General features: G+C 46.0%; 1 protein-coding gene across 2 annotated transcripts; it reads right to left on the reverse strand.

Moving 5' to 3' along the window:
• Positions 1–553: 553 nt before the first annotated feature.
• Positions 554–22,678, reverse strand: LOC119774499 (nuclear factor 7, brain-like). Of its 2 annotated transcripts, XM_038272028.1 has the most exons (3): positions 22,573–22,678; positions 2,108–2,169; positions 554–2,011 (listed from the first exon to the last, which is right to left on the reverse strand). In XM_038272028.1, the coding sequence occupies exon 3, from the start codon at positions 1,992–1,994 to the stop codon at positions 600–602; it is 1,395 nt and encodes a 464-aa protein (XP_038127956.1). In that variant the 5' UTR covers positions 1,995–2,011; positions 2,108–2,169; positions 22,573–22,678; the 3' UTR covers positions 554–599. The 2 variants fall into 2 exon arrangements, with proteins under 2 accessions (XP_038127956.1, XP_038127955.1); XM_038272027.1 differs by lacking the exon at positions 22,573–22,678 and having other exon boundaries at positions 559–2,011; positions 2,108–2,263.
• Positions 22,679–23,869: the final 1,191 nt, after the last annotated feature.

The following is a 23,869-nucleotide window of genomic DNA, read 5'->3' on the forward strand; positions in this document are numbered from 1 at the left end:
CATAACAGGTTAGAATATTAAAAAATGAGTAAGCTTCCTCCCAGACTGTAAAGAATAGTTAAAAACACACTTTCTAAGAGTCAAACAGTCCATCATCAAGGTTTGGATTCTCCAGATCAATGTTCTAGTTTCTTCTGCAGACCAAACCACCACGGATCACATGAATCCCGAAACACAGGAGAAACGAAATGGTTTCATCCAACTCCAGATTGAAATCAGTTTACAACATCATCATCAACGTCATCTCAAGGTATAGAGGGTAGAAGAGTCACTGAGAAATATATAGAAAACATTTAAAATTAAACATTTAAACCAGACTGTTATAAATCCAGTTTTATAATCATTTTGTAATGGGACATTTTAAATTGAATTATTAAAGACAATATGTAAATTCTATTTCATTATTAAAAACTCCAATATAAAAATGCATTATCAAATCTTATTTCTAAATGGAGATTCAAATATCAAAATCCAAAAACCTGATTATACCTTTCATTAGAAAACATTTTTAATATATAACTTTTAACTTTTAATTGTTAAACATATTTAACTTTTTTATGTTTCGTCAGTCTTTATGTTTGGATCTCAGTTTGTTTCCATCAGCAGAGCTGCTGTTTGCTCACTGAGATCTTCATGGGTAAGATTTTTACTTTATCATCACCAGTGGAAAATAATGGAAACATCTTGTCAGTGAAGGTGTGTGTGAATGTGTGTATGTGTGTGTTAGTGTCCAGATCAGAAAAGGACAGCTTTCCTTTTTCCCAATCCAGATTCACTCGGATCCTCTGGAGCTTCTTCTCTACTGACAGAACTTCCGGAGGAGCTGGTGGAGATTGTGCATAGTATTTCCCTTGAAACAACCACATAATCAATAATCCAGAAGCTATAATTCCCTTCCTCTTGGCAGACTCTTCTAACACACCTAGTCTCCAACCTCCACTGTCTCCAATATCAACATCCCAGCTGTGGTTCCATGAGTTAAAGCCCTCAGAACTAAGGAGAGAACAGGACCAAAACCCAAACCTCTCTGGATTATCAGGAAGCTTATGTTGCTCTCCTACAGTCCCACTGATCTGATCTTCAGACAGGATGAGTTCTGAACCAGCAGTGTTTGGGTCCAGGATGAGAGGAGTGTAGGACACCATGTTCTTCATGTTCCTCCAGATGTTGAAGGCCAGGTTGCCCAGATGTTTGGCCTGGTCTATCAGAGCTCCTGAGGGCAGCTGTGGATCCTCCAGCAGGGGGCAGCGCTGGACTCTTTCCACTGCAGCCTTGTAGTTGTGCAGGAATGAGACGTCTTCAGCTCTCAGCTCCTCCTCTGTGGCTCTGACTGTGTCTGAAAGAGCTGCTATCTCTCTGCTCAGAGCCTCCATCTTCTCCTTCATCATCCCTCTCTTCTGCTCCTCTTCCTCCCTCAGTGCAGCCAGTCTGGTCTCCTTTTCCTCTGCTAGAAACTGATGAAGCTTCTTAAACTGCTCCTTAATCAGCCTCTCTGTGTATCGGGCCTGGACCTTCATGTGTTCTGCTGTCTTATAAAACTCCTCTTTAACTGTCTTCCTGAGCTTCAGCTTCTTCTTCATGGTTTCAAGACATGAACGAAGATTCTTTCTGTGATCCTCTGCAGCTTCATCTATGGGAGCAAAGCTGTGGCTTCTGTGGATTTTTGAATCTCTGCATACGAGACACACTGGCTGCTGATGGTCCAGACAGAAGAGTTTTAGTTTCTCAGAGTGCAGACTGCAGAGATCCTCTGAAGCTCTCTGCTCTCTCTGCTGTAAGAAGGTCTCACACAGGTTCTTTAGAACCAGATTTAATGGTGGTTCATCCTTTGAAGATCTCCTTTCACAAACTGGACACTCTTTTACTGATTTCTTTTTCCACCAGTTCTTCAGACACTCCTTACAGAAGCTGTGGCTACATGACAGAACAACTGGATCCTTAAAGACGTCCTGACAGACCGGACAGCAGAGATCCTCCTCTAACCTGGAAGCCATTTAGTCTCTGAGTGAAGCTGAAAACACAGAAGGTCCAGTCAGTCATGGCTCCCCTCCCTCCTCTACTAACTTCCCTCAAAGTGACTCTGAGTGGTGTTCTTGGTCCAACTCACCTTCAGTGTGTGGAGTGTGAGCAGCTTGAAGCAGCAGTGTTGGAGGTTTCCACTTTTCTCTCCTGCAGCTGGACTCACTCAGAGGAAGCTGCTAGTTTGGTCTGAAGGTGAATCTGATCGTCTGGGAGTCTCTCTGCAGGAACCAACAATCACAAACTGCTTGAGTTAAGGTGTGGCAGGATAAAGAGGCAGCGCTAAAACTTGCTTCAACCTGCTGCTGTACCCACAACTGACGTGTTTCATTCCAAAGTCTTGAATTTAGCCTTTAGCTGCTATAAAACTCACTGATGAACAGGTTTTATTTTTAACTTGTAATAACCTGTAATAAAGACTCCAATAATCTGTCCTCAGTGCTGCAGTCATTCAGCTCTGACTGAAATTTCTCTCCCAAATTTTCCATCTTTCAATCCATCCATCTTCTTCCGCTTATCAAGGGTCGAGTCGCCGGGGGTAGCAGCTTCAATAGGGAGGCCCAGACATCCCTCTCCCCAGCCACTTGGGCCAGCTCCTCCAGGGGAAATACCAAGGCGCTACCAGGCCAGCTGAGAAACATAGTCCCTCCAGCGTGTCCTGGGCGTCTCCCGGTGGGACGTGCCTGGAACACCTCACCAGGGAGACGTCAAAGAGGCAACCTAACCAGATGCCTGAGTCACCTCAACTGGCTGCTCTTGATGTGGAGGAGCAGCGGCTCTACTCTGAGTCCTCCCCGGATGACTGAGCTCCTCACCCTATCTCTAAGGGAGAGCCCATACACACTATGAAGAAAACATATTTCAGCCGCTTGTATCTGGGATCTCGTTCATTCTGTTCTCCAAGATGTTCGTTCTGGAATTATCAGTTGTTGCTAAATATAACAGAATGAAATGTTTTGTCAATCACTTCTCAGTCAGTGAAGCTGAGATGTTGTTATGAATGGAGCCAAATGGAAATAGTCAGTATTGAGACGCTGAGAAGTTTCTTTGCTCAGATCTTAATTCTCCAGTTCTGACCTTTTCTCTGCAGGTCCATCAGTACCTCATCGCCATGATGACAAAGAACTGGTCTATCATGGCTGTGCTTGTTTTCAGTGATGAAGAAGAGGATGATGATGATGTAGTGTAGGACAGCACTTTAGATGTTAATGTTCTGACCTCAGAGGAAGCTTGGAGAATGTAGTGAAGATCATCCAACATCTCCAGGAAGTCTGTTTGTCTCCTTGATGAATTATTCTAAGAACTGAGCCTCTATGATCCAAAGCTGGAACATTGACTATTTTGTTTGGCAGCAGATCCAGGTTCTCCTTGGTCTTCATGTAAATCAGGGATAACCAGGTCCAGTCCTCCAGAGCTGCTGCCCTGCAGCTTGTAGACTGCAGCATCCAGTCATCCAGCTCTGCACAGGCCCGGTACTGAACCATTCATCTGATTTAGGTGTTCTGGAGAAGCGATGCATCTAAAAGCTGCGGGACAGCAGCTTTAGAAAGCCCTGAATCAGAGTCCATCTAAAAAGTTTTTAAAGCTCTGCATTTTTTCCACATTTCAATCTTTTTCAGCCTTTTTTCCAAACGCTTTAAAATTTTCTCTTCTCCAGATTCTAAACAAAATGGCTTATTATTAGTGTTATTTTTGACAACCATCTACGATCTAGTCTTAATCTTCAGGATTAAAACTATTAATAGTTTAAGTTGCAGTTTAGTCATTATGATATGTGATAGTTTTAGTTGTTCTTAGTCGACTAAAAGTTAAAAAGGTTCTAGTCCTAAGTAACTCAGGACGGAATGAGCAGGTGAGATCTTGCGAGAGCTGTGTGTGAGTAAAATGGCGACATACATTTAGATGAAAACAAATCCACTGAGGTAAGTACAAGCCAATAATTGTAAATTAAACAAATTCAGGTTTAAACTTTAACAATTGTCTTGTAGTTTTCGAGGAAAAAAACAGGAAAACTAGACCTTGATGAGCCTGGAGAGCTACCTGGACGAGTGTTTTGACAACATCATAATGGCGAAGCCCAGGAGTCCGGCATCCTCAGCGACACCTTCTACCAAACAATGTCGACCTTGTTCAACCAGTGCTGTTTCTACTTCTACTTTGTCTCCAGACAGGAGCTACAGCGACGTCCTGGAATCCATCGATAAAAAGCTAACCAGCCTTGACGTCCGCCCCGCCTTGGTAAAAGTCCTGCATAAGGAGTTTCAAGCTCTGAGAGTCGCTGAAATACAGCTAAGCGCAGCTTGCCTCCGTTACCTCCGTAACGAAGCGCTGAAGGAGGAAATCACGAAGCTCGACGGCGAAAATCAGAAGATAAAAGAATCCATTCTGGACATTCTGTCACAACGTATGAGAGACAATCTCGTCTTCGCAGGAATCGCGGAGCAGCAGTAGGAGGTGGCAATCCGGGAGTTCCTCCAGAAGAAGCTAAAATCCCGGCGTGTCAGGTAAAAACATCAACTTCCCTTGCATCCACTGGCTCGGAGGTAAGAAGCCTGATAAAACCCGTTCTAGATTAATCGTAGCTAAGATCGAACATTATTAACAAAAAGAATAGGAGGAAATACTAGATTGTAGGTGAGTCTTATTCCCAATCAGTAAGACATAAATTGCTGAAGGCGTCAGAGCTACAGTAGCCACTGACAAACTTTCTATTAAGTGTCAGTTGTTCAGGGATCCGAAGATCACTCCTTGACTGATCTAAAGCATGTGACACTTGATAAAAGTGTATAGAATGGATCATGTTGATAGGAGGAGGCTACAACCATCGGGCAGAAGCCATTCTCAGCAAGGGGGATATCAGGCACAAAAGCAAGGTTACTCTACCGACTAGTGAGGGAGTCGTTTGAGCGTCCCCGTTCGACAGACTGCAAGTAACACAAACCCACAAAGTAAATTTTAAAGACGTACATTAGTTTTGTCATTGTCTTGATAATCTTTTATGTTTTACCCCAGGGAGCTGCTAGTCTCATGTTTGAATGAATATTCCCTTTCCATCTAATAATGGATGTCCAAAAACTACAACTCTCAATAACAGTTTGGTTAGGTTTCAATTAGCTTTCTCTGATAAACGGTATCCTACCATAGCAAAATGTCCTATGTTTCTCTTATCTATAGGTACCTTTCTTTAATGATGTGCTGCATTAGAGATCTCTCAGGATTATCTATTATAAAACAGGCCTGTTTTCTCATCAGGGAAACACCCAAAAAACACTCTTGTTATTTTGCTGCTGCATGCCCCCACTTTTGCTAAGAGGAGGACCATTATCATCTGAATTGGACAAATGGAACACTTAGATTACTCTTTTTTTTTTTTCAAATAACGTCTGGTGGGGCTTGAATTGTTACCCAAACAATTTTTCCATCCCTTTTGTGTTTTGACTCATCGGGGACCAAGTATCAAAAAGGGAAGACTAGGAAATTGGTTCACTGTTAATTTTTTCTCAAAAAGCAGCAAGGTTTGTGAAGATTGTTTAATCTGTGCAGGTCACATCATTTCTAGAGGACAGAAAATGATGGGCCAGGAAGCCCACAAAAACAGTTGATGCTCCATTTCAACATCTTATGATAGATTTTATTGAACTAACTCCATGTGAAGGAAAGAAATGTTGCTTGGTGATGTAGATATGTTTTCAAGATGGATTGAAGCCTAATTTTGCAAGTGAAATATTACAACCTCTTCTCTGCTCTGAAATCCCCTTTCAGCCCAGCTATCTCCACAGGACACCTCCCACAAAGGTGTGCTTTGGCGGGGTGGGCTCTCCTCATCCTCTGCAGGAAGAAAAAAATCATTTTATTTGTGGATCCTGTTTATGTTTTGCTCAGCCAGAACAGTTAGAAGGAGAGAGAGGAATATTATCCAGATCTGTTGTTAGATTCAAAATATTTTGAGTTCATATTTCATATAGGACAAAAATGAATCTGACACACAAAGGGATTTTCAACAGAGCTTTTCCTGCAGGATGAGAAAGCTAGCTGCTCACAGTTCAGCACCTGTCTGGCCCCCAACAGAACAGCAGAGTCTTTTATTAACAGAACACAAACAAATGGGTGGGTCTTAGGGCAGAAGACCCTGTAATGATTATCTGGCAGGATGCAGGTCATAAAACAGAGTGACCCTGTTTTATGGTCAACTGGCCGGAGGCAGGTCATAAAGTGAAATGACCCTGTAAATGCCTTCTGGCTGAAGGCAAGTCTAGAATGACCCTCCTGATTGTATCACATGACAGAATGTAGGATCTTATTTCTTCAATCTTTCATATGCACACACATTAACTTTATAATCATCATTGAATAAACCTAACATTCCTCCCTGTTGGGCATATTAAACATCAGCATCTTTCAATTCATATTGTATGCATAGAAGTAGGAATATGAGTACAAACATAAGTCTGTTTTGTTCAAACCTTCAGCTACGCGCTTGGAATGCTGCCACCACATTTTGGCACTGTAGGATGACTTGCTGTGGATCCATCAAAGACCATTCTGTTCCTCCTTTGTTTCAGACAGTCAGTTTGAGTTTATAGGAACACCAGTCCAACGGTCATCACCAGGCAGCAAAACCACTTTGGTTTTTCCCTCCAAGGAAACACCCACTAACCAGACTCTAAAAGACTGTGTTAGGTTGGTTTCTTCACCAGCGTTGAGACGATTGGTCCTAAAAAACCAAACCCCTTTGAAGCTGGACTTCACCACAGATCCCTACATTAGTTGTGGGGTCCCTGTGAAGTAACTGGGCTTCTTGCTGAGGAAAATCTTTAATCAGCTTACAATGACTCTGGGGGATTCAAGTCTCTCTTTCCTGGATCTCCTCACAGTGGTGGGGGCTGCTAGTTGCACAATGTAGGGTCCTTCCCACCTCGGAGCTGGCTATTCTTGTCATGATGGGTTCTCAAAAAGCGACCCAAGTATGCAGAACACCACTGACGGACACAGGAATAAAAGTTCAACAAGTTTATTTTGTTACAAGCACACAGAATGTACTGGTTCTGGCTCGGGCTTGGACACTGGTTCACCGGAGTCTGCGTGAGAGACAGTTCAGTTAGCGTTGCAAGTTGGGACTTGATTTCTTGATGATAACTGATTGTACCTTGAGGGTTCTTGAGGTTAGCTTTGGGAGAGTCACTGTTGGATCTGGAGAGGAGTTGATCAGCAGAGTCCGCTTGCTGCTTCAGCGTCTCACATCTATTAGGGAACAGACCTTGGCTTTGGGCTTTCCAGCTCTTAGTCCTGAGCTGCATGGAAGTTCTCTATGGTTCTTCGGGTTTGGCTCTGAGGGTCGGCTCGGCAGGTTAGCTCTTCCAGAGCTACACGAAGGAGACACTGGTTTCCTGGAAGACAGAGACAACGGTTAGAATCCACGCTGGATTCAAAGTCACAAAGTTACACTGAGAGTCTAGGCTTAGGCGCTGACCAACTGGATCAACACTGCGGCGTTGAGGCAAGGTCTGAAGACAGCTTAAATAGTGGATCCTCTGATGATCTTGATGGGCTGCAGCTGTGCAGGAGGCTCACTCAGAAGGATCCACGGCGGACTCTGCTGGAGAAAAGGTGGAACTTCTCCAGCTCCCAACAGTACCCCCCCCTCAACGACCGCCCCTTGGCGGTCCGGAAGAGGTCGAAGGGCAGGAACGCTCGTACTCCTCGATAAGGGCAGGATCGAGGATGTACGAGCCCGGAACCCACTGGCGATCCTCCGGTCCGTAGCCCTCCCAGTCGACGAGGTACTGCCATCCGCGACCTCGTCGACGGGAGTCCACGATGCGTTGAACGGTGAAGGCTGGATGACCATGGTTTCTCTCCAGATCTTCTGACAGCGACGGATGTGTTGGTTTACTGACTGGACCAAAATCTCTCTCTCGTCTGCGGGGAAAAGGGGAGTTTGATAACCGAGACTAACCTGGAAGGGAGATTGACCAGTGGAAGCAGATTTGAGGGAGTTGTGTGCGTATTCGATCCAAGTGAGAAATTGGCTCCGGTCCACGGGATTGTTAGAGGTGAGGCAACGAAGGGTTGATTCCAGCTGCTGGTTCATCCTCTCTGTTTGTCCGTTTGATTGAGGATGGTAACCAGAGGTCAGAGAGGGTTTACAGCCGAGAGCAGAACAGAATGCCTTCCAAACCTGGGAAATGAACTGAGGACCCCGGTCCGAGAGGATCTCTTGGGGAATGCCGTGTAAACGGAAGACGTGTTTGACGAGGAGCTGGGCTGTCTGGAAGGCCGTGGGGAGTTTCCTAAGGGGAATGAGATGGCAGGCCTTCGAAAAACGGTCTACAATGGTGAAAATGGTGGACATACCTCGAGAAACGGGGAGGCCGGTGACAAAGTCAATGGCGATATGGGACCAAGGGCACGAGGGAACCGGAAGCGGCTGAAGCAGGCCAGAAGGAGGTTGGTGTGAGGCTTTATTACGGGCACATGTGGAGCAAGCCAACACATACTCCTTGACATCTCTATGGAGGGTGGGCCACCAGAAGCGTCTTGAGATCAAAGCTATTGTTCTACTGACTCCTGGATGAGCAGAAAACTTGGCAGCATGCATCCATTGGATGAGACGGGACCTGACGGAAGATGGTACATAGGTTCGGTTAGTGGGACCGTTACCTGGGTCGGGTTCAGTAGCCAGGGCGGAGTTGATAAGGTCAGTGATTTCCCAGTTAACCACTCCCACAGTGCAGGAAGCCGGAAGGACGGGTTCAGGCGTCTCGGGATGATCGACGGAGTAAAGACGAAAGAGAGAATCGGGTTTGACATTCTTGGATCCGGGTCTGTAGGAGATGATGAGATTAAACCGTGAGAAGAAAATGGACCACCTGGATTGACGAGGATTGGCTTGCTTGGTTGACTGGATGTAAGCCAGGTTCTTGTGGTCAGTCCATACTAGAACCGGATGCTCAGCTCCTTCCAGCCAATGTCTCCATTCCTCCAACGCTAGTTTGATGGCCAACAGCTCTCAGTCTCCCACATCGTAATTCTGCTCAGCGGAAGAAAGTCTACGGGAGAAGAATGCACAAGGGTGGATCTTTTGATCCGTGTCAAGTCTCTGGGATAGGACAGCTCCAACTCCAGAATCTGAAACGTCCACTTTGAGAATAAACTGTTTAGCTGGGTCAGGCTGCATTAGCACTGGTGCTCTGGAAAATAAAGATTTCAATTTATCAAACGCAGCTTGCGCCTCAGGAGTCCACTGAAAAGTGCGTTTGACAGAGGTCAGAGAAGTTAATGGAAGGGCGGTCTGGCTATAGTTCCTGATGAACCGACGATAAAAGTTTGCAAAGCCTAGAAATCTCTGAAGCTGTTTGCGGTTCTCTGGAACTGGCCAATCTAAAACTGCCTTTATCTTGTCCTCAGATGGTTTTACCTGGCCGCCCTCGAGCACAAACCCCAAAAAGGTGACTGAAGACTGGTGAAATTCGCACTTCTCGGCCTTTACGAACAGCTTGTTCTCCAGCAGTCTCTGTAAAACAAGGCGGACATGTTTCTTATGTTCAGCGAGGTTCCTGGAGTAAATGAGGATGTCGTCAATATAAACGAAGACAAACACATTTAAAAAGTCTCTGAGAACATCATTCACGAGGGCCTGGAAGCAGGCTGGAGCGTTAGTTAGACCAAAAGGCATTACCAAGTACTCAAATTGGCCCAATGGAGTCTTGAAGGCTGTTTTCCATTCATCTCCTTCTCGGATCCTAAGAAGATGATATGCGTTCCTTAAATCCAGTTTAGAGAAAACTGTAGCTCCCTGTACAGGTTCGAATGCAGAGGCGAGTAAAGGAAGTGGGTATTTGTTCTTTATTGTGATTTGGTTCAAACCTCGGTAATCAATACAAGGTCTCAGGGAGCCATCTTTCTTTCCAACGAAGAAGAACCCGGCGCCCAAAGGAGAGGAAGATGGGCGGATTATTCCTGCAGCTAATGATTCATTTATGTATTTTTCCATGGTTTCTCTTTCAGGCTTGGAAATGTTATACAACCTGCTGCTAGGTAGTGGTGCACCAGGTAAAAGTTCAATGGCGCAGTCATATGGTCTGTGTGGAGGTAGGGACGTCGCACTGACCTTACTGAAGACGGGAGCTAGGTCATGGTACTCGGAAGGAACAGAAGAAAGGTCAGGAGAGTCCATCTCCCCCCCACCTCTAGGAGACCCCACCAAGGGGGCAGCCGAACGGAGGCATGTTTCATGGCAAGAAATGGACCATGATTCCAGGTGACGTTCTGTCCAATTAATGTGAGGATTATGCTTCTCCAACCACTCGAAGCCAAGCACCAGAGGGGAGCATGCAGAAGGAAACACAAAAAATGTTATTGTCTCTCGGTGGTTACCTGACAGAAGTAGCTCGAGGGGCTGAGTTTGATTGGTAACTTGGTGAAGTTTCTTTCCGTCAATAGCAGAAACACAAAGAGGTTGAGTCAGAGGAATGGTTTCAATTTGGAGTTGTTGGACGAGGTTTGAATCGATTAGGTTCCAATCACAGCCTGAATCGATGAATGCAGAAAAGGAGAGGCTTTGGTTAGAACAAAACAACGTGGCAGGAAGCAACAATCGAGGAGATTTCTTAGTGTTAATTTGGCCCGCCAGACTCCTCAGATCCTCTGGCGGGCCCAGGCTTTTGATTTAGCCGGGCAGGAAGCGATGAAGTGTCCACTCTCACCACAGTAAATGCATAATTTGCTTAGAAAACGTCTTTGTCTCTCCTCTGGGGTGAGCCTCGTGTGTCCCACCTGCATGGGTTCGACATCTCTTTCGCCCGAATGAGAGGCCTGAATGGGCAGCGGTAGAGACTGGGACTTAGGTCTCTGTATGGGCAGCTGCTCTGTAGAGGAAGAACAAACAGTCACGTTATGTGAGGCAGAAGAAAGTGTCCCCTGCTTTTTAGAACTGTTTCTGGCACGGATTCTATTGTCCAATCTAATGGTAAGACGAATTAAATCTTCGAGGGTAGCTGGTTCGTTGAGGGTTGCAGGCTCATCTTTAATGTGCTCATTTAAAGCCATGAAATAGGCTCCCTTCAGAGCGCTTTGGTTCCATCCGGAAGCTGCCGCTTTAACCCGGAAGTTGATGGAGAAGTCAGCCACAGAAGAATTTCCCTGCTTTAGATTGAAAAGAGCTCGAGAGTCAATGGTTTGATCAGTCTCTTGGTTGAATACCTGAGTAAATTCAGAGCGGAAATCAGAGTAATAGCAGTTAAGGCTATCGTCGGTGGCAAATCTTGCCTGAGCCTACTCCAAGGCTCTTCCTGTTAGCTGAGAAAGGATGAAGGTTATCTTTTTGTAATCCGTGGAAAAGCTGCCTGGAGAGTTCTGAAAAATCAAACGACACTGAAATAAAAATCCTTTGCAATCTTTCATGTTACCAGAAAATCTTTCTGGAAGACTTGGGCGGAACTCGGATGACGTCACTGCTGGTGACCTCGGAGGTGGAACTGGACCCGGAAATGGTTGTGGTGCTGGTGCAGCATTAGCGCTGTTCAAATAGTTAGCATAGCTCTGTAGAAGATGGTTATGAGTATCAACCAGGCGGTATAACTCACGGAGCGTTTTGGTTTGTCCTTGAATTTGGGCATCCTGCTCCTCCAATCGACGGGTGAGGTGATCTGCTGGGCCTTGAGTTTGGCCGCAGTGTTCTGTCATGATGGGTTCTCAAAGAGCGACCCAAGTATGCAGAACACCACTGACGGACACAGGAATAAAAGTTCAACAAGTTTATTTTGTTACAAGCACACAGAATGTACTGGTTCTGGCTCGGGCTTGGACACTGGTTCACCGGAGTCTGCGTGAGAGACAGTTCAGTTAGCGTTGCAAGTTGGGACTTGATTTCTTGATGATAACTGATTGTACCTTGAGGGTTCTTGAGGTTAGCTTTGGGAGAGTCACTGTTGGATCTGGAGAGGAGTTGATCAGCAGAGTCCGCTTGCTGCTTCAGCGTCTCACATCTATTAGGGAACAGACCTTGGCTTTGGGCTTTCCAGCTCTTAGTCCTGAGCTGCATGGAAGTTCTCTATGGTTCTTCGGGTTTGGCTCTGAGGGTCGGCTCGGCAGGTTAGCTCTTCCAGAGCTACACGAAGGAGACACTGGTTTCCTGGAAGACAGAGACAACGGTTAGAATCCAGGCTGGATTCAAAGTCACAAAGTTACACTGAGAGTCTAGGCTTAGGCGCTGACCAACTGGATCAACACTGCGGCGTTGAGGCAAGGTCTGAAGACAGCTTAAATAGTGGATCCTCTGATGATCTTGATGGGCTGCAGCTGTGCAGGAGGCTCACTCAGAAGGATCCACGGTGGACTCTGCTGGAGAAAAGGTGGAACTTCTCCAGCTCCCAACAATTCTTCATTTTGGTGATTTTAATCAGCACTCGGTCTCCAGGCTTCAGGCCTTCCTGTGGGGAAACAAAAGGAGCTCCGGGCAGATTACATGTTCTTTGAACAGTTCTGTATCTGAACAGCTTCAGAATTCACTTAGTTAATGGGTCAATGTTCTTTTTCTGCCCATGGCTGTCCTTCCCATAAAGGTAGAACAAAAGGCCTCCCATTCACTATTTCAAAAGGGGTCAAACCATCAGATGTTGGAAATATCCTCATCTCATGAGTAATTTTACCTATTGCATGTTGGGAGCTGGAGAAAATCCCATCTTTCTCCAGCAGAGTCCGCCGTGGATCCTCTGAGGGAGCCTCCTGCACAGGTGCAGCTCATCAAGACCATCAGAGGATTCACTACATAAGCTGCCTTCAGACCTTGCCTCAACGCCGCAGTGTTGTTCCAGTTGGTCAGCGCTAAAGCCTTGCTCCTTGTGAATCTCCATGACTTTGAATCCAGACTGGATTCTAACTTCTCTCTCTGTGTTCCCAGGAAACCCGAGTCTCCTCTGTGAAAGCTCTAGGAGAGCTAACCTGCCGAGCCGACCCTCTGAGCCAAACCCTGAAGACTTTCTGAGAACCCCCAAGCAGCTCAGGACTAGAGCTGGAAGAACCAAACCAAGGTCTGCCCGAGCTAGACGTGAGACGCTGAAGGAGCTACGGACTCTGCTGATAAACTCTTCTCCAGAACCAACAGAGACTCCCCCAAGGAGAATAACTCAAGAACCTTCGAGGTACTATCTGAGCTCACTTGAAAAACAAACCCTGCCAGCAGTTCATAACAGCTCACGCAGACTCCAGTGAAACCAGGACCCAGGCCCGAACCAGATTCCAGTACATTCTGTGTTTGTGCTATAATAAACTGTTAAACTTTTATCCTCGTGTCCGTCTTGTGGTGTTCTGCATAACTGGGTCTCCATTTGAGAACCCATCATGACAGAACACTGCGGCCAAACTCAAGGCCCAGCAGAACATCTCTGTCAACTACTAGAGGAGCGGGATGCCCAAATCCACAGACAGGTTCAAACTCTGAGTGAGTTAAATTCTCAAATTGATTTCCAGGATCATCTTGTCCGTAATTTCTCTAGTAGATTGAACAATGCTAACGCTACCCCTTCTCCACAACCATTTCCGGGTCCTGTTGCCCCTCCGAGGTCACCAGCAGTGACGTCATCAGAGTTCCGCCCCAGTCTACCAGAAAAGTTCTCTGGCAAGATGAAAGATTGCAGGGGATTTTTATTTCAATGTCGTTTGATTTTTATGAACTCCCCTGGTTGTTTTCCCACGGACCACAAGAAGATAACATTTATTCTTTCTCAGTTAACAGGAAGAGCCTTGGAATGGGCTCAGGCCAGATTTGCATCCGACGACAGCTTAAACTGTTATTTTTCAGACTTCATCTCAGAATTTAACCAGGTATTCAATCAGGAAACTGACCAAGCTATGGATTCCAGAGCTCTTTTCAGCCTCAAACAGGGAAATTTATCGGTGGCAGACTTTTCGATTAACTTCCGGGTTAAGGCGGCAGCTTCCGGTTGGAACCAAAGCGCCTTCATGGCATTAAATGAACAGATTAAAGATGAACTAGCAACCCTCGACGAACCTGCTTCCCTCGAAGATTTAATCCGCCTCTCCATTAGACTTGATAATAGGATTCGAGCCAGAAACAGTTCTAAGAAGCAGAGTAATTTCTCTCCTGCCTCTCTTAACGTGACTGTATGTTCTCCCTCTACAGAGCAGATGCCCACTCAGAGGTCTAAGCCCCAGTCTCTTTCATTGCCGGTTCAGACCTCTCATTCGGGAGAAGGGGACTCCGAACCCATGCAGGTGGGACACACTAGGCTTACTCCTGAGGAGAGACAGAGGCGATTCCTAAGTAAACTATGTATCTACTGCGGCGAGAGTGGACATTTTATCGCCTCCTGCCCGGCAAGATCAAAAGCCGGGGCCCGCCAGTGGATCTGAGGAGTCTGGCGGGCCAAATTAACACAACAAAATCTCCTCGTTTGTTGCTTCCAGCCACCCTCTTCTGTGATAACCAGAGTCTCTCTTTTTCCGCCTTCATCGACTCAGGCTGTGAGTGTAATTTAATAGACTCTAACCTCGTCCGGCAACTTCACATAAAGACCGTTCCCCTCTCTCAGCCTCTCTGTGTGTCAGCCATCGACGGAAAAAGACTCCACCGTGTTACCCACCAAACCCAGCCCCTCGAGCTACTTCTATCAGGTAACCACCGAGAGACAATAACCTTCTTTGTTTTTCCCTCCGCAAGTTCCCCGCTGGTCCTCGGGTTTGAGTGGTTGGAGAAGCATAACCCTCACATTAACTGGACTAAACGTCTCCTGGAATCATGGTCCACTACGTGCCACGAAACATGCCTTCGTTCTGCTGCCCCTATGGTGGGGCCTCCTAGTGGTGGGGGGGAGATGGACTCTCCTGACCTTTCTTCAGTTCCCTCTGAGTACCACGACTTAGCCCCTGTTTTCAGTAAGGTCAGTGCTACGTCCCTACCTCCACACAGACCATACGATTGCGCCATTGAACTTTTACCCGGTGCACCTCTTCCAAGCAGCAGACTGTATAACATTTCCAAGCCTGAAAGAGAAACTATGGAGAAATACATCATTGAATCATTAGCTGCTGGAATTATTCGTCCTTCATCCTCTCCGTTGGGTGCAGGTTTCTTCTTCGTGGGCAAGAAGGATGGTTCCCTGAGGCCATGCATTGATTATCGGGGTTTGAACCAGATCACAATTAAAAATAAATATCCATTGCCTCTTCTTGCTTCTGCTTTTGAACCTGTACAGGGTGCTACAGTGTTTACTAAGTTGGACTTAAGAAACGCCTATCATCTTCTGAGGATACGAGAGGGCGATGAATGGAAAACTGCCTTTAAGACTCCTTTGGGCCAATTCGAATATCTGGTAATGCCTTTTGGTTTAACCAACGCTCCTGCCTGTTTCCAGGCCCTAGTAAACGATGTTCTCAGAGATTTCCTCAACGTGTTTGTTTTTGTGTACATTGATGACATTCTCATTTATTCCAAGGACCTCAATGAACACAAGAGACATGTTTGCCTTGTCTTACAGAGACTACTGGAGAATAAGCTGTTCGTGAAAGCCGAGAAGTGCGAATTCCATCAACCGTCAGTCACCTTTTTGGGGTTTGTGCTCGAGGGCGGTCAGGTAAAACCATCTGAGGATAAGATCAAAGCTGTTTTAGACTGGCCAGTCCCTGAAAACCGAAAACAGCTACAGAGGTTTCTAGGATTCGCTAACTTCTATCGACGATTCATAAGAAACTACAGTCAAACCGCCCTTCCATTAACCTCTCTAACTTCCATCAAACGAACCTTTCAGTGGACCCCTGAGGCTCAAGCAGCATTTGAAAAACTAAAGTCCTTGTTTTCCAGAGCCCCTGTTCTAATTCAACCTGATCCAGCTAAACAGTTCATCCTAGAGGTGGATGCTTCTGATTCCGGAGTTGGAGCGGTTCTCTCCCAAAGGCTCGACTCTGATCAAAAGATACACCCCTGTGCTTTCTTCTCTCGTAGGCTTTCATCAGCTGAACAGAACTATGACGTGGGCGACCGTGAGCTCCTGGCTATTAAGTTGGCGTTGGAAGAATGGAGGCATTGGCTGGAGGGAGCTGAGCATCCAGTTCTCGTGTGGACAGACCACAAGAATCTGGCTCACATCCAGTCAACTAAACAGGCAAATCCTCGCCAATCCAGGTGGTCAATCTTCTCACGTTTCAACCTTATCATTTCCTACAGACCCGGATCCAAGAACGTGAAGCCCGATTCTCTCTCTCGTCTCTACTCCGTCGATCATCCTGAGACACCTGAACCCATCCTCCCAGCTTCGTGTACCATAGGAGTGGTCAACTGGGAGATATCTGACCTCATCAACTCTGCCCTAGCCACAGAACCAGACCCAGGTACCGGTCCGCCTAACCGTACATATGTCCCATCTTCAGTCAGGTCCCGTCTCATCCAGTGGATGCACGCCGCCAAATTCACCGCTCATCCAGGAGTTAGTAGGACTATAGCTCTCATCTCCAGGCGCTTCTGGTGGCCCAAACTCCACAGAGACGTTAAGGAGTATGTGTTGGCTTGCCCCACCTGTGCCCGCAACAAAGCCTCACACCAACCTCCTTCTGGCCTGCTTCAACCACTTCCTGTTCCCTCGCGTCCATGGTCTCATATAGCTATAGATTTTGTCACCGGCCTCCCTGTCTCCCAAGGTATGTCCACTATTCTAACCATTGTTGATCGTTTCTCGAAGTCCTGCCATCTGGTTCCCCTCAGGAAACTTCCCACGGCGTTCCAGACAGCCCAGCTGTTAATAAAACATGTTTTCCGGCTTCATGGCATTCCCCAGGAGATTCTTTCGGACAGAGGTCCACAATTCATCTCGCAGGTATGGAAGGCTTTCTGTTCTGCTCTCGGCTGCAAACCATCTCTCACTTCAGGTTACCATCCTCAATCAAACGGCCAGACAGAACGCATGAACCAGCAACTGGAATCCACCCTCCGCTGTCTCACTTCCAACAACCCCGTGGATTGGAGTCAATACCTCCCATGGATAGAATATGCCCACAACTCTCTCCGTTCTGCATCCACTGGACAGTCCCCGTTCCAGGTCAGTCTCGGATACCAACCACCTCTTTTCCCTGCAGATGAGAGAGAAATATCGGTGCTGTCCGTTAACCATCACATCTGTCGCTGCCAGAGGATTTGGAGGGAGACAATCGCCACACTCAACCAGTCAACCGAGTCAGTCAAGCGTTTCGCTGACGCTAAGAGACGCCCCGCCCCTGAGTATTCTGTGGGCCAAGAAGTTTGGCTCTCCACTCGAGACATCCCCCTCAAGGGGATGTCTCGAAAACTCTCCCCGAGATTCATTGGGCCTTTCAAAGTTTCTCGCATCATCAACCCCTCCTCTGTCCGTCTGCAACTTCCCCAGTCCCTCCGTATCCATCCCACTTTCCATGTTTCCCAGATCAAACCTGTTTCCTCGAGCCCCCTGTGTCCTCCGTCCGACTCCCCACCACCCGCCCTGGAGGTCGATGGCCATCCGGCCTTCACGGTGCGCTGCATCGTGGACTCCCGTCGACGAGGTCGCGGATGCCAGTACCTCGTCGACTGGGAGGGCTACGGACCTGAAGATCGTCAGTGGGTCCCAGGCTCGTACATCCTCGACCCTGCACTCATAGAGGAGTACGAGCGTTCCTGTCCGTCCACTTCCTCCGGACCGCCAATGGGCGGTCGTTGAGGGGGGGGTACTGTTGGGAGAGTCCGCCGTGGATCCTCTGAGGGAGCCTCCTGCACAGGTGCAGCTCATCAAGACCATCAGAGGATCCACTACATAAGCTGCCTTCAGACCTTGCCTCAACGCCGCAGTGCTGTTCCAGTTGGTCAGCGCTAAAGCCTTGCTCCTTGTGAATCTCCATGACTTTGAATCCAGACTGGATTCTAACTTCTCTCTCTGTGTTCCCAGGAAACCCGAGTCTCCTCTGTGAAAGCTCTAGGAGAGCTAACCTGCCGAGCCGACCCTCTGAGCCAAACCCTGAAGACTTTCTGAGAACCCCCAAGCAGCTCAGGACTAGAGCTGGAAGAACCAAACCAAGGTCTGCCCGAGCTAGACGTGAGACGCTGAAGGAGCTACGGACTCTGCTGATAAACTCTTCTCCAGAACCAACAGAGACTCCCCCAAGGAGAATAACTCAAGAACCTTCGAGGTACTATCTGAGCTCACTTGAAAAACAAACCCTGCCAGCAGTTCATAACAGCTCTGTCTCTCACGCAGACTCCAGTGAAACCAGGACCCAGGCCCGAACCAGATTCCAGTACATTCTGTGTTTGTGCTATAATAAACTGTTAAACTTTTATCCTCGTGTCCGTCTTGTGGTGTTCTGCATAACTGGGTCTCCATTTGAGAACCCATCATGACATTGCAAACACTCTGGTAATCGTTTTCCTGTTTCTGCCATGAATTTTCTCAATCTATTTTTAATTTCTCCATTAATTCTCTCCACTAATCTTGCACTCTGTGGATGGTACAGTAGGAACAGTGATGTTTCAAAGTTTATATTGAAATGATTGGACATTAGTGATACCACTTAATTCACAAAATGTGTTCCACTATCACTTTGTAAGATTTTTAGGATACCATGCTCAGGTATGATATGTTTACATGCTTTTGGAACTGTCAGTGCATTGGCATGTTTTGTGGAAACAATTTCTACCTATTTAGAAAAATTGTTCACTAGGACTAGGCAGTACTTGTACTGTCCACCTAGGGTCAGCTCAATATAGTCCATGCTAATTACTTCAAATGGAACTGTACCTCTTGGCGCCTGTCCTCACTTAGTTTTCTGATTTCCTTGTGAATTGTATTTACAACATGTGAGGACATATATAACATATATGTCCTCACATGTTGTAAATACAATTCACAAGGAACAACATATATATATATATATATATATATATATATATATATATATATATATATATATATATATATATATAAATACATCCAACTACACAATATAATAAAGATAAAAAAAAATAAGAATATGGGGCAACTAATGTTTCCATAGGTCCTTTTAACCCTTAGAGTAAGACACTATAGGTTTAACTTTATCACCATGAGTCTGTAACAACACAGAGGTCAAACAGGCAACTGTTTGGATACCAGTGAGATAAGCTCTGCTTTAAGTTTGTGAATTGAGCCCAGCTTTGAGCCCAGTGAATTGTGTCTGACAGGGTATTAGTGTGTCATAAATTAGGCTTAAAAGAAGCTGAGCTATTTCTGCATAATGCGGAATCTAAGCTCTATAGTAATTTCACAATTCTAAAGACATTTGTTCTTTAGTTATTGGCTTACACTTTCTAGCTATCACAATTTTCCACTGTTAATGTAGCTTTTTACCTTCTTTTGAAATAACATGGCCTAAATAACAGACTTCTTTCTGCACCTGGTTTTATACTTTTGTTTGCATCCCGGTTTAGCAGATATTGCTTTATCCACGGCCTTCATTGCAACTTAGGAACTATTTTAACTGGATCTACAGTTGTCAACAGTCCTACATCAATTTTTCCTGTAGACCACAAAGCATTTAAATATCTTTTAAATCATTTTCATCAGATTGTGATAGCAAAGAATGCTGAGTTATTTTATCTCATGCTAAATCTGGGACCCAAGCTTCTGCATTAAACAGAATTTTATAAGGCTGTTTCCATAGTTGGAACAGAACAAACTCCCATGTGTTTACATATTTTGCGTAGCCATGATTGTAATTTCTTAATTCAGAAACTGTTTTTCAAACTTTTCATCTGGGGTTAAGCACAAATTCATAGTGGTCTACTCTTCAACTAACAGAGTTTTATTGAAACGCTATTTACATGTTCCACACATTCAGCCTTCATGCCCCCCTGTTTGGGAAAAATTGCTTAATTTTCCCATCAATTCCCATCCTACCAGATTAGTGGTGAGTTGGTGATATTACTACAAAAACATGCAACCTTGCAATCTCTTTCCTAATCCTTTGACATCCACTCCTAAGATGTTTGACCATTTGACCATTTGCTCAAAAACCTATTAACACTCAGATGAAGAACTGCCCCTGTGGACTCTTCCTTCCTAGTCTGCTTTTACTGGTCTGGGCTGAAAGCCCCCTTTGAAGTTCTAGAATCGCCCCTGCATCCTTGATGCCTTTTGAAATTTCACGTTTTTGTTAGCGCAATAATCTCTGCAGTTTACACAGAATATGATGATTTTAAGGCAGCACTGCAAAAGTTTTTTTTTTTTTAAACTCATTTACAATTGTAAAAACAACTAATTTCTTTCTGAAAACTGACACATCCACGTACACGTATTTTATAACCCCTCCTATGTTTCATCTTTTCCCCTGGGTGGTTAGATCTAGCCAACAGCCATGTCTCCCTCCGCCGCGGAGGGAGACATGGCTGTTGTTGAGCTCGCTGTCTGAATGACGGCGCGCACTGATACGAACAGAGAGAAAATAGGACTAATTGATAACGACGTGTGACTTTTTCCACTACAATGTTTTTGGGATGCGAAAATATCGCTCTTTTGAACACATAATGTTTTGGGAAGAGAAACGTTTTATTTCGCTGTTCCTAAAAACCTGCCGGACTACTTTTGGCTTGACCAAAACTGGACGATAACTCTGCTCACAGGACGCTGCCAGGGGTAAGTCAGTGTGATTGCATGACACTGGTGATGGGGATGCCATACAGATTCATGTCAAAAATACCGAACTATCGCTTTAATCTGGATGAACTGGGGTGGCAGCTTGTGAAACTGTCTGTACGTAGCTTACATGACTAAAATAATTTTCTGGAGGGTTATTTATTTTTATTTTTTTTATTAAAACCTAATAGTTTTGGAGACCATGCAGTCGCATTAGGAAGGCTGTCTGCTGGATTAACGCTGCAGCCATTGATCCATAGACATACTCCCCGCTACTGCAAATTCAAGCTCTCTCCCTCTAAACTATGTTTCATTAGCTTTTGGATGCACAAACAACTTAAAAAACCCACAAACATAACTTTAAAGACACATAACATTTAAAGAGGGACAAACACAAAATTAGATCTATTTATTTAGGTTTTCATCGTATCTACTTTGTGCATGTATCATACCTGTCATGAATCGGTGTTTGTAAGGAGGACCCAAACGCAGGCAGAGGTGAATAAAGCCTGTTTATTCTGGTTCACAGAACCAGGGGGAGGAATCAGAGTCCAACAGAAAAACAGCAAACGAACCTGAACCAAGGAGACATCAGGGGTAAATCAAAACTAGAAGCCAGGGAGAGACGAGACAGGGCAGGCAGGTAACAGACAGGAAGCAAGACGGGATGTTTGACGAGGATCCAGCAAACAGGAACTGAACAGGGAGGGCTTTTAAAGGGGACAGAGACAGAGAGAGAGCTGACGAGGAAATTGGCAACAGGTGCTTGGCAGGACAGAGAAACAGGAAGGGAGGACACAAGAGGGCAGCAGAGGCCCACTGCGGCTCTGGAACAGGCTCGGACGGGGCCGCCCACTGCGGCTCAGGAACAGGCTCGGAAGGGGCCGCCCACTGCGGCTCTGGAACAGGCTCAGAGGGAGCCGTCGACTGCGGCTCTGGAACAGGCTCGGACGGGGCCGCCCACTGCGGCTCAGGAACAGGCTCGGAAGGGGCCGCCCACTGCGGCTCTGGAACAGGCTCAGAGGGAGCCGTCGACTGCGGCTCTGGAACAGGCTCGGACGGGGCCGCCCACTGCGGCTCAGGAACAGCCTCCGAAGTGGCCACCCACTTGGCACAGGAACCACCATGGAGGGGGCCTTGAAGGCTTGGGGCGCCCGCTGAGGTGCCTTGGAGGCCTGGAGCGCCCGCTGAGGGGCCTTGGAGGCTTGAAGCGCCCGCTGAGGGGCCTTGGAGGCCTGGAGCGCCCGCTGAGGGGCCTTGGAGGCTTGAAGCGCCCGCTGAGGGGCCTTGGAGGCTTGAAGCGCCCGCTGAGGGGCCTTGGAGGCTTGGAGCCTCCGCCGAGGGGCTCTTGAAGCTGATGGCGGTGGCAGGAACAAAAAAAAAAAAAATCTTCTCTCTCCCCATAAAAAAAGCTCCAAAGGTCATATTCCCGAATATGGGGAGGGCTGAGGAGTTCACATGCCTGGTTCTCTGCTGGGTCCATGTTGTGGCTGGATCCTTCTGTCATGAATCGGTGTTTGTAAGGAGGACCCAAACGCAGAGACCAGTAGGCAGAGGTGAATAAAGCCTGTTTATTCTGGTTCACAGAACCAGGGGGAGGAATCAGAGTCCAGCAGAAAAACAGCAAACGAACCTGAACCAAGGAGACATCAGGGGTAAATCAAAACTAGAAGCCAGGGAGAGACGAGACAGGGCAGGCAGGTAACAGACAGGAAGCAAGACGGGATGTTTGACGAGGATCCAGCAAACAGGAACTGAACAGGGAGGGCTTTTAAAGGGGACAGAGACAGAGAGAGAGCTGACGAGGAAATTGGCAACAGGTGCTTGGCAGGACAGAGAAACAGGAAGGGAGGACACAAGAGGGCAGCAGAGGACAACAAATGGATAACTAAGCAGCAGTGTTGGAGGTTTCCACTTTTCTCACCTGCAGCTGGACTCACTCAGAGGAAGCTGCTAGTTTGGTCTGAAGGTGAATCTGATCGTCTGGGAGTCTCTCTGCAGGAACCAACAATCACAAACTGCTTCCTGCTCCAGTTTAGCTCCAACTAAGGTGTGTTTCATTCCAAAGTCCTGAATTTTACCTTTAGCTGCTAGAAAACTCCCAGATAAACAGGTTTTATTTCTCTCTGCTCAGATCAGAACATAACCTGTAACAAAGACTCCAATAATCTGTCCTCAGTGCTGCAGTCGTTCAGCTCTTACTGAAATTTCTCTTGCAGATGTTCGTTCAGGAATAATCAGCTGACCTCCACAAAGTTCTCCTCTTCCTCCAGACCTGCTGCAACAACAACTCAGTCTTTGGAGCTAAATGTGGTTCTAATGTGATGCTTTTTGTTTCATTGACTTCTTTTTATCGCTTGTTACTAAATATTACAGAATGAAATGTTTTAATCTCATACCGGGTCAGAACAGCATCACTTGTTAATCACTTCTCAGTCAGTGAAGCTGAGATGTTGTTATGAATGGAGCCAAATGGAAATAATCAGTATTGAGACACTGAGAAGTTTCTTAGCTCAGATCTTAGTTCTCCAGTTCTGTCCTTTTCTCTGCAGTTCCATCAGAACCTCATCGTTATGACGACAAAGGACTATTCCATCATGACTGTGCTTTGTTTGGCAGCAGATCCAGGTTTTTCTCCTTCGTCTACATGTAAATCAGGGACAGCCAGCTCCAGTCCTCCATTTGGGTCAATGAGTCAATGCAATCAACTGGTTTACCTTAGATAGAAAACTTTAAATCAATTTGCCTGGATGATCTGGTTGGTGCCTTGAGATGACATGTGTTGTGAATTGGCGCTATAGAAATAAACTGAATTGAATTGAATTCAGGTGTTCAGGAGAAGCAATGCATCTAAAAGCTGCAGGACAGCAGCCTTAGAAAGCCCTGAATCAGAGATTTCTTCTAAAAAGTTTTCAAAGCTCTGCATTTTTTCCACTTTTCAATCTTTTTCAGCCTTTTTCCAAACGCTTTAAATTGATCCCTTCTCTAGATTCTAAACAAAATGGCTCATTATGAAAAAGTAGAAAAGGTTTATTTTTATAATTTTAATAAATGTATTACTCATTAAAAACTAATAAATCATATTTCCATAAATATTCACAGCTTTTAACATAAAGCTCTAAACTCAGCTGAGGTTCAGACTGTCTCCACTGATCATCCTTCCATGTTTCTACAGTTTAGATGGAGTCCAGCTGTGGTGCATTTATCTGACTGGATGTGAT

The sequence above is a fragment of the Cyprinodon tularosa genome, unplaced genomic scaffold, assembly GCF_016077235.1.
Source record: "Cyprinodon tularosa strain WSP-4 unplaced genomic scaffold, ASM1607723v1 ctg814, whole genome shotgun sequence".
In the NCBI taxonomy this organism is placed as follows: domain Eukaryota; kingdom Metazoa; phylum Chordata; class Actinopteri; order Cyprinodontiformes; family Cyprinodontidae; genus Cyprinodon; species Cyprinodon tularosa.

Coding starts and splice junctions, on each gene's coding strand:
- LOC119774499 (XM_038272028.1), bottom strand. CDS start 1,994: ATGGCTTCCAGGTTAGAGGAGGATCTCTGCTGTCCGGTCTGTCAGGAC.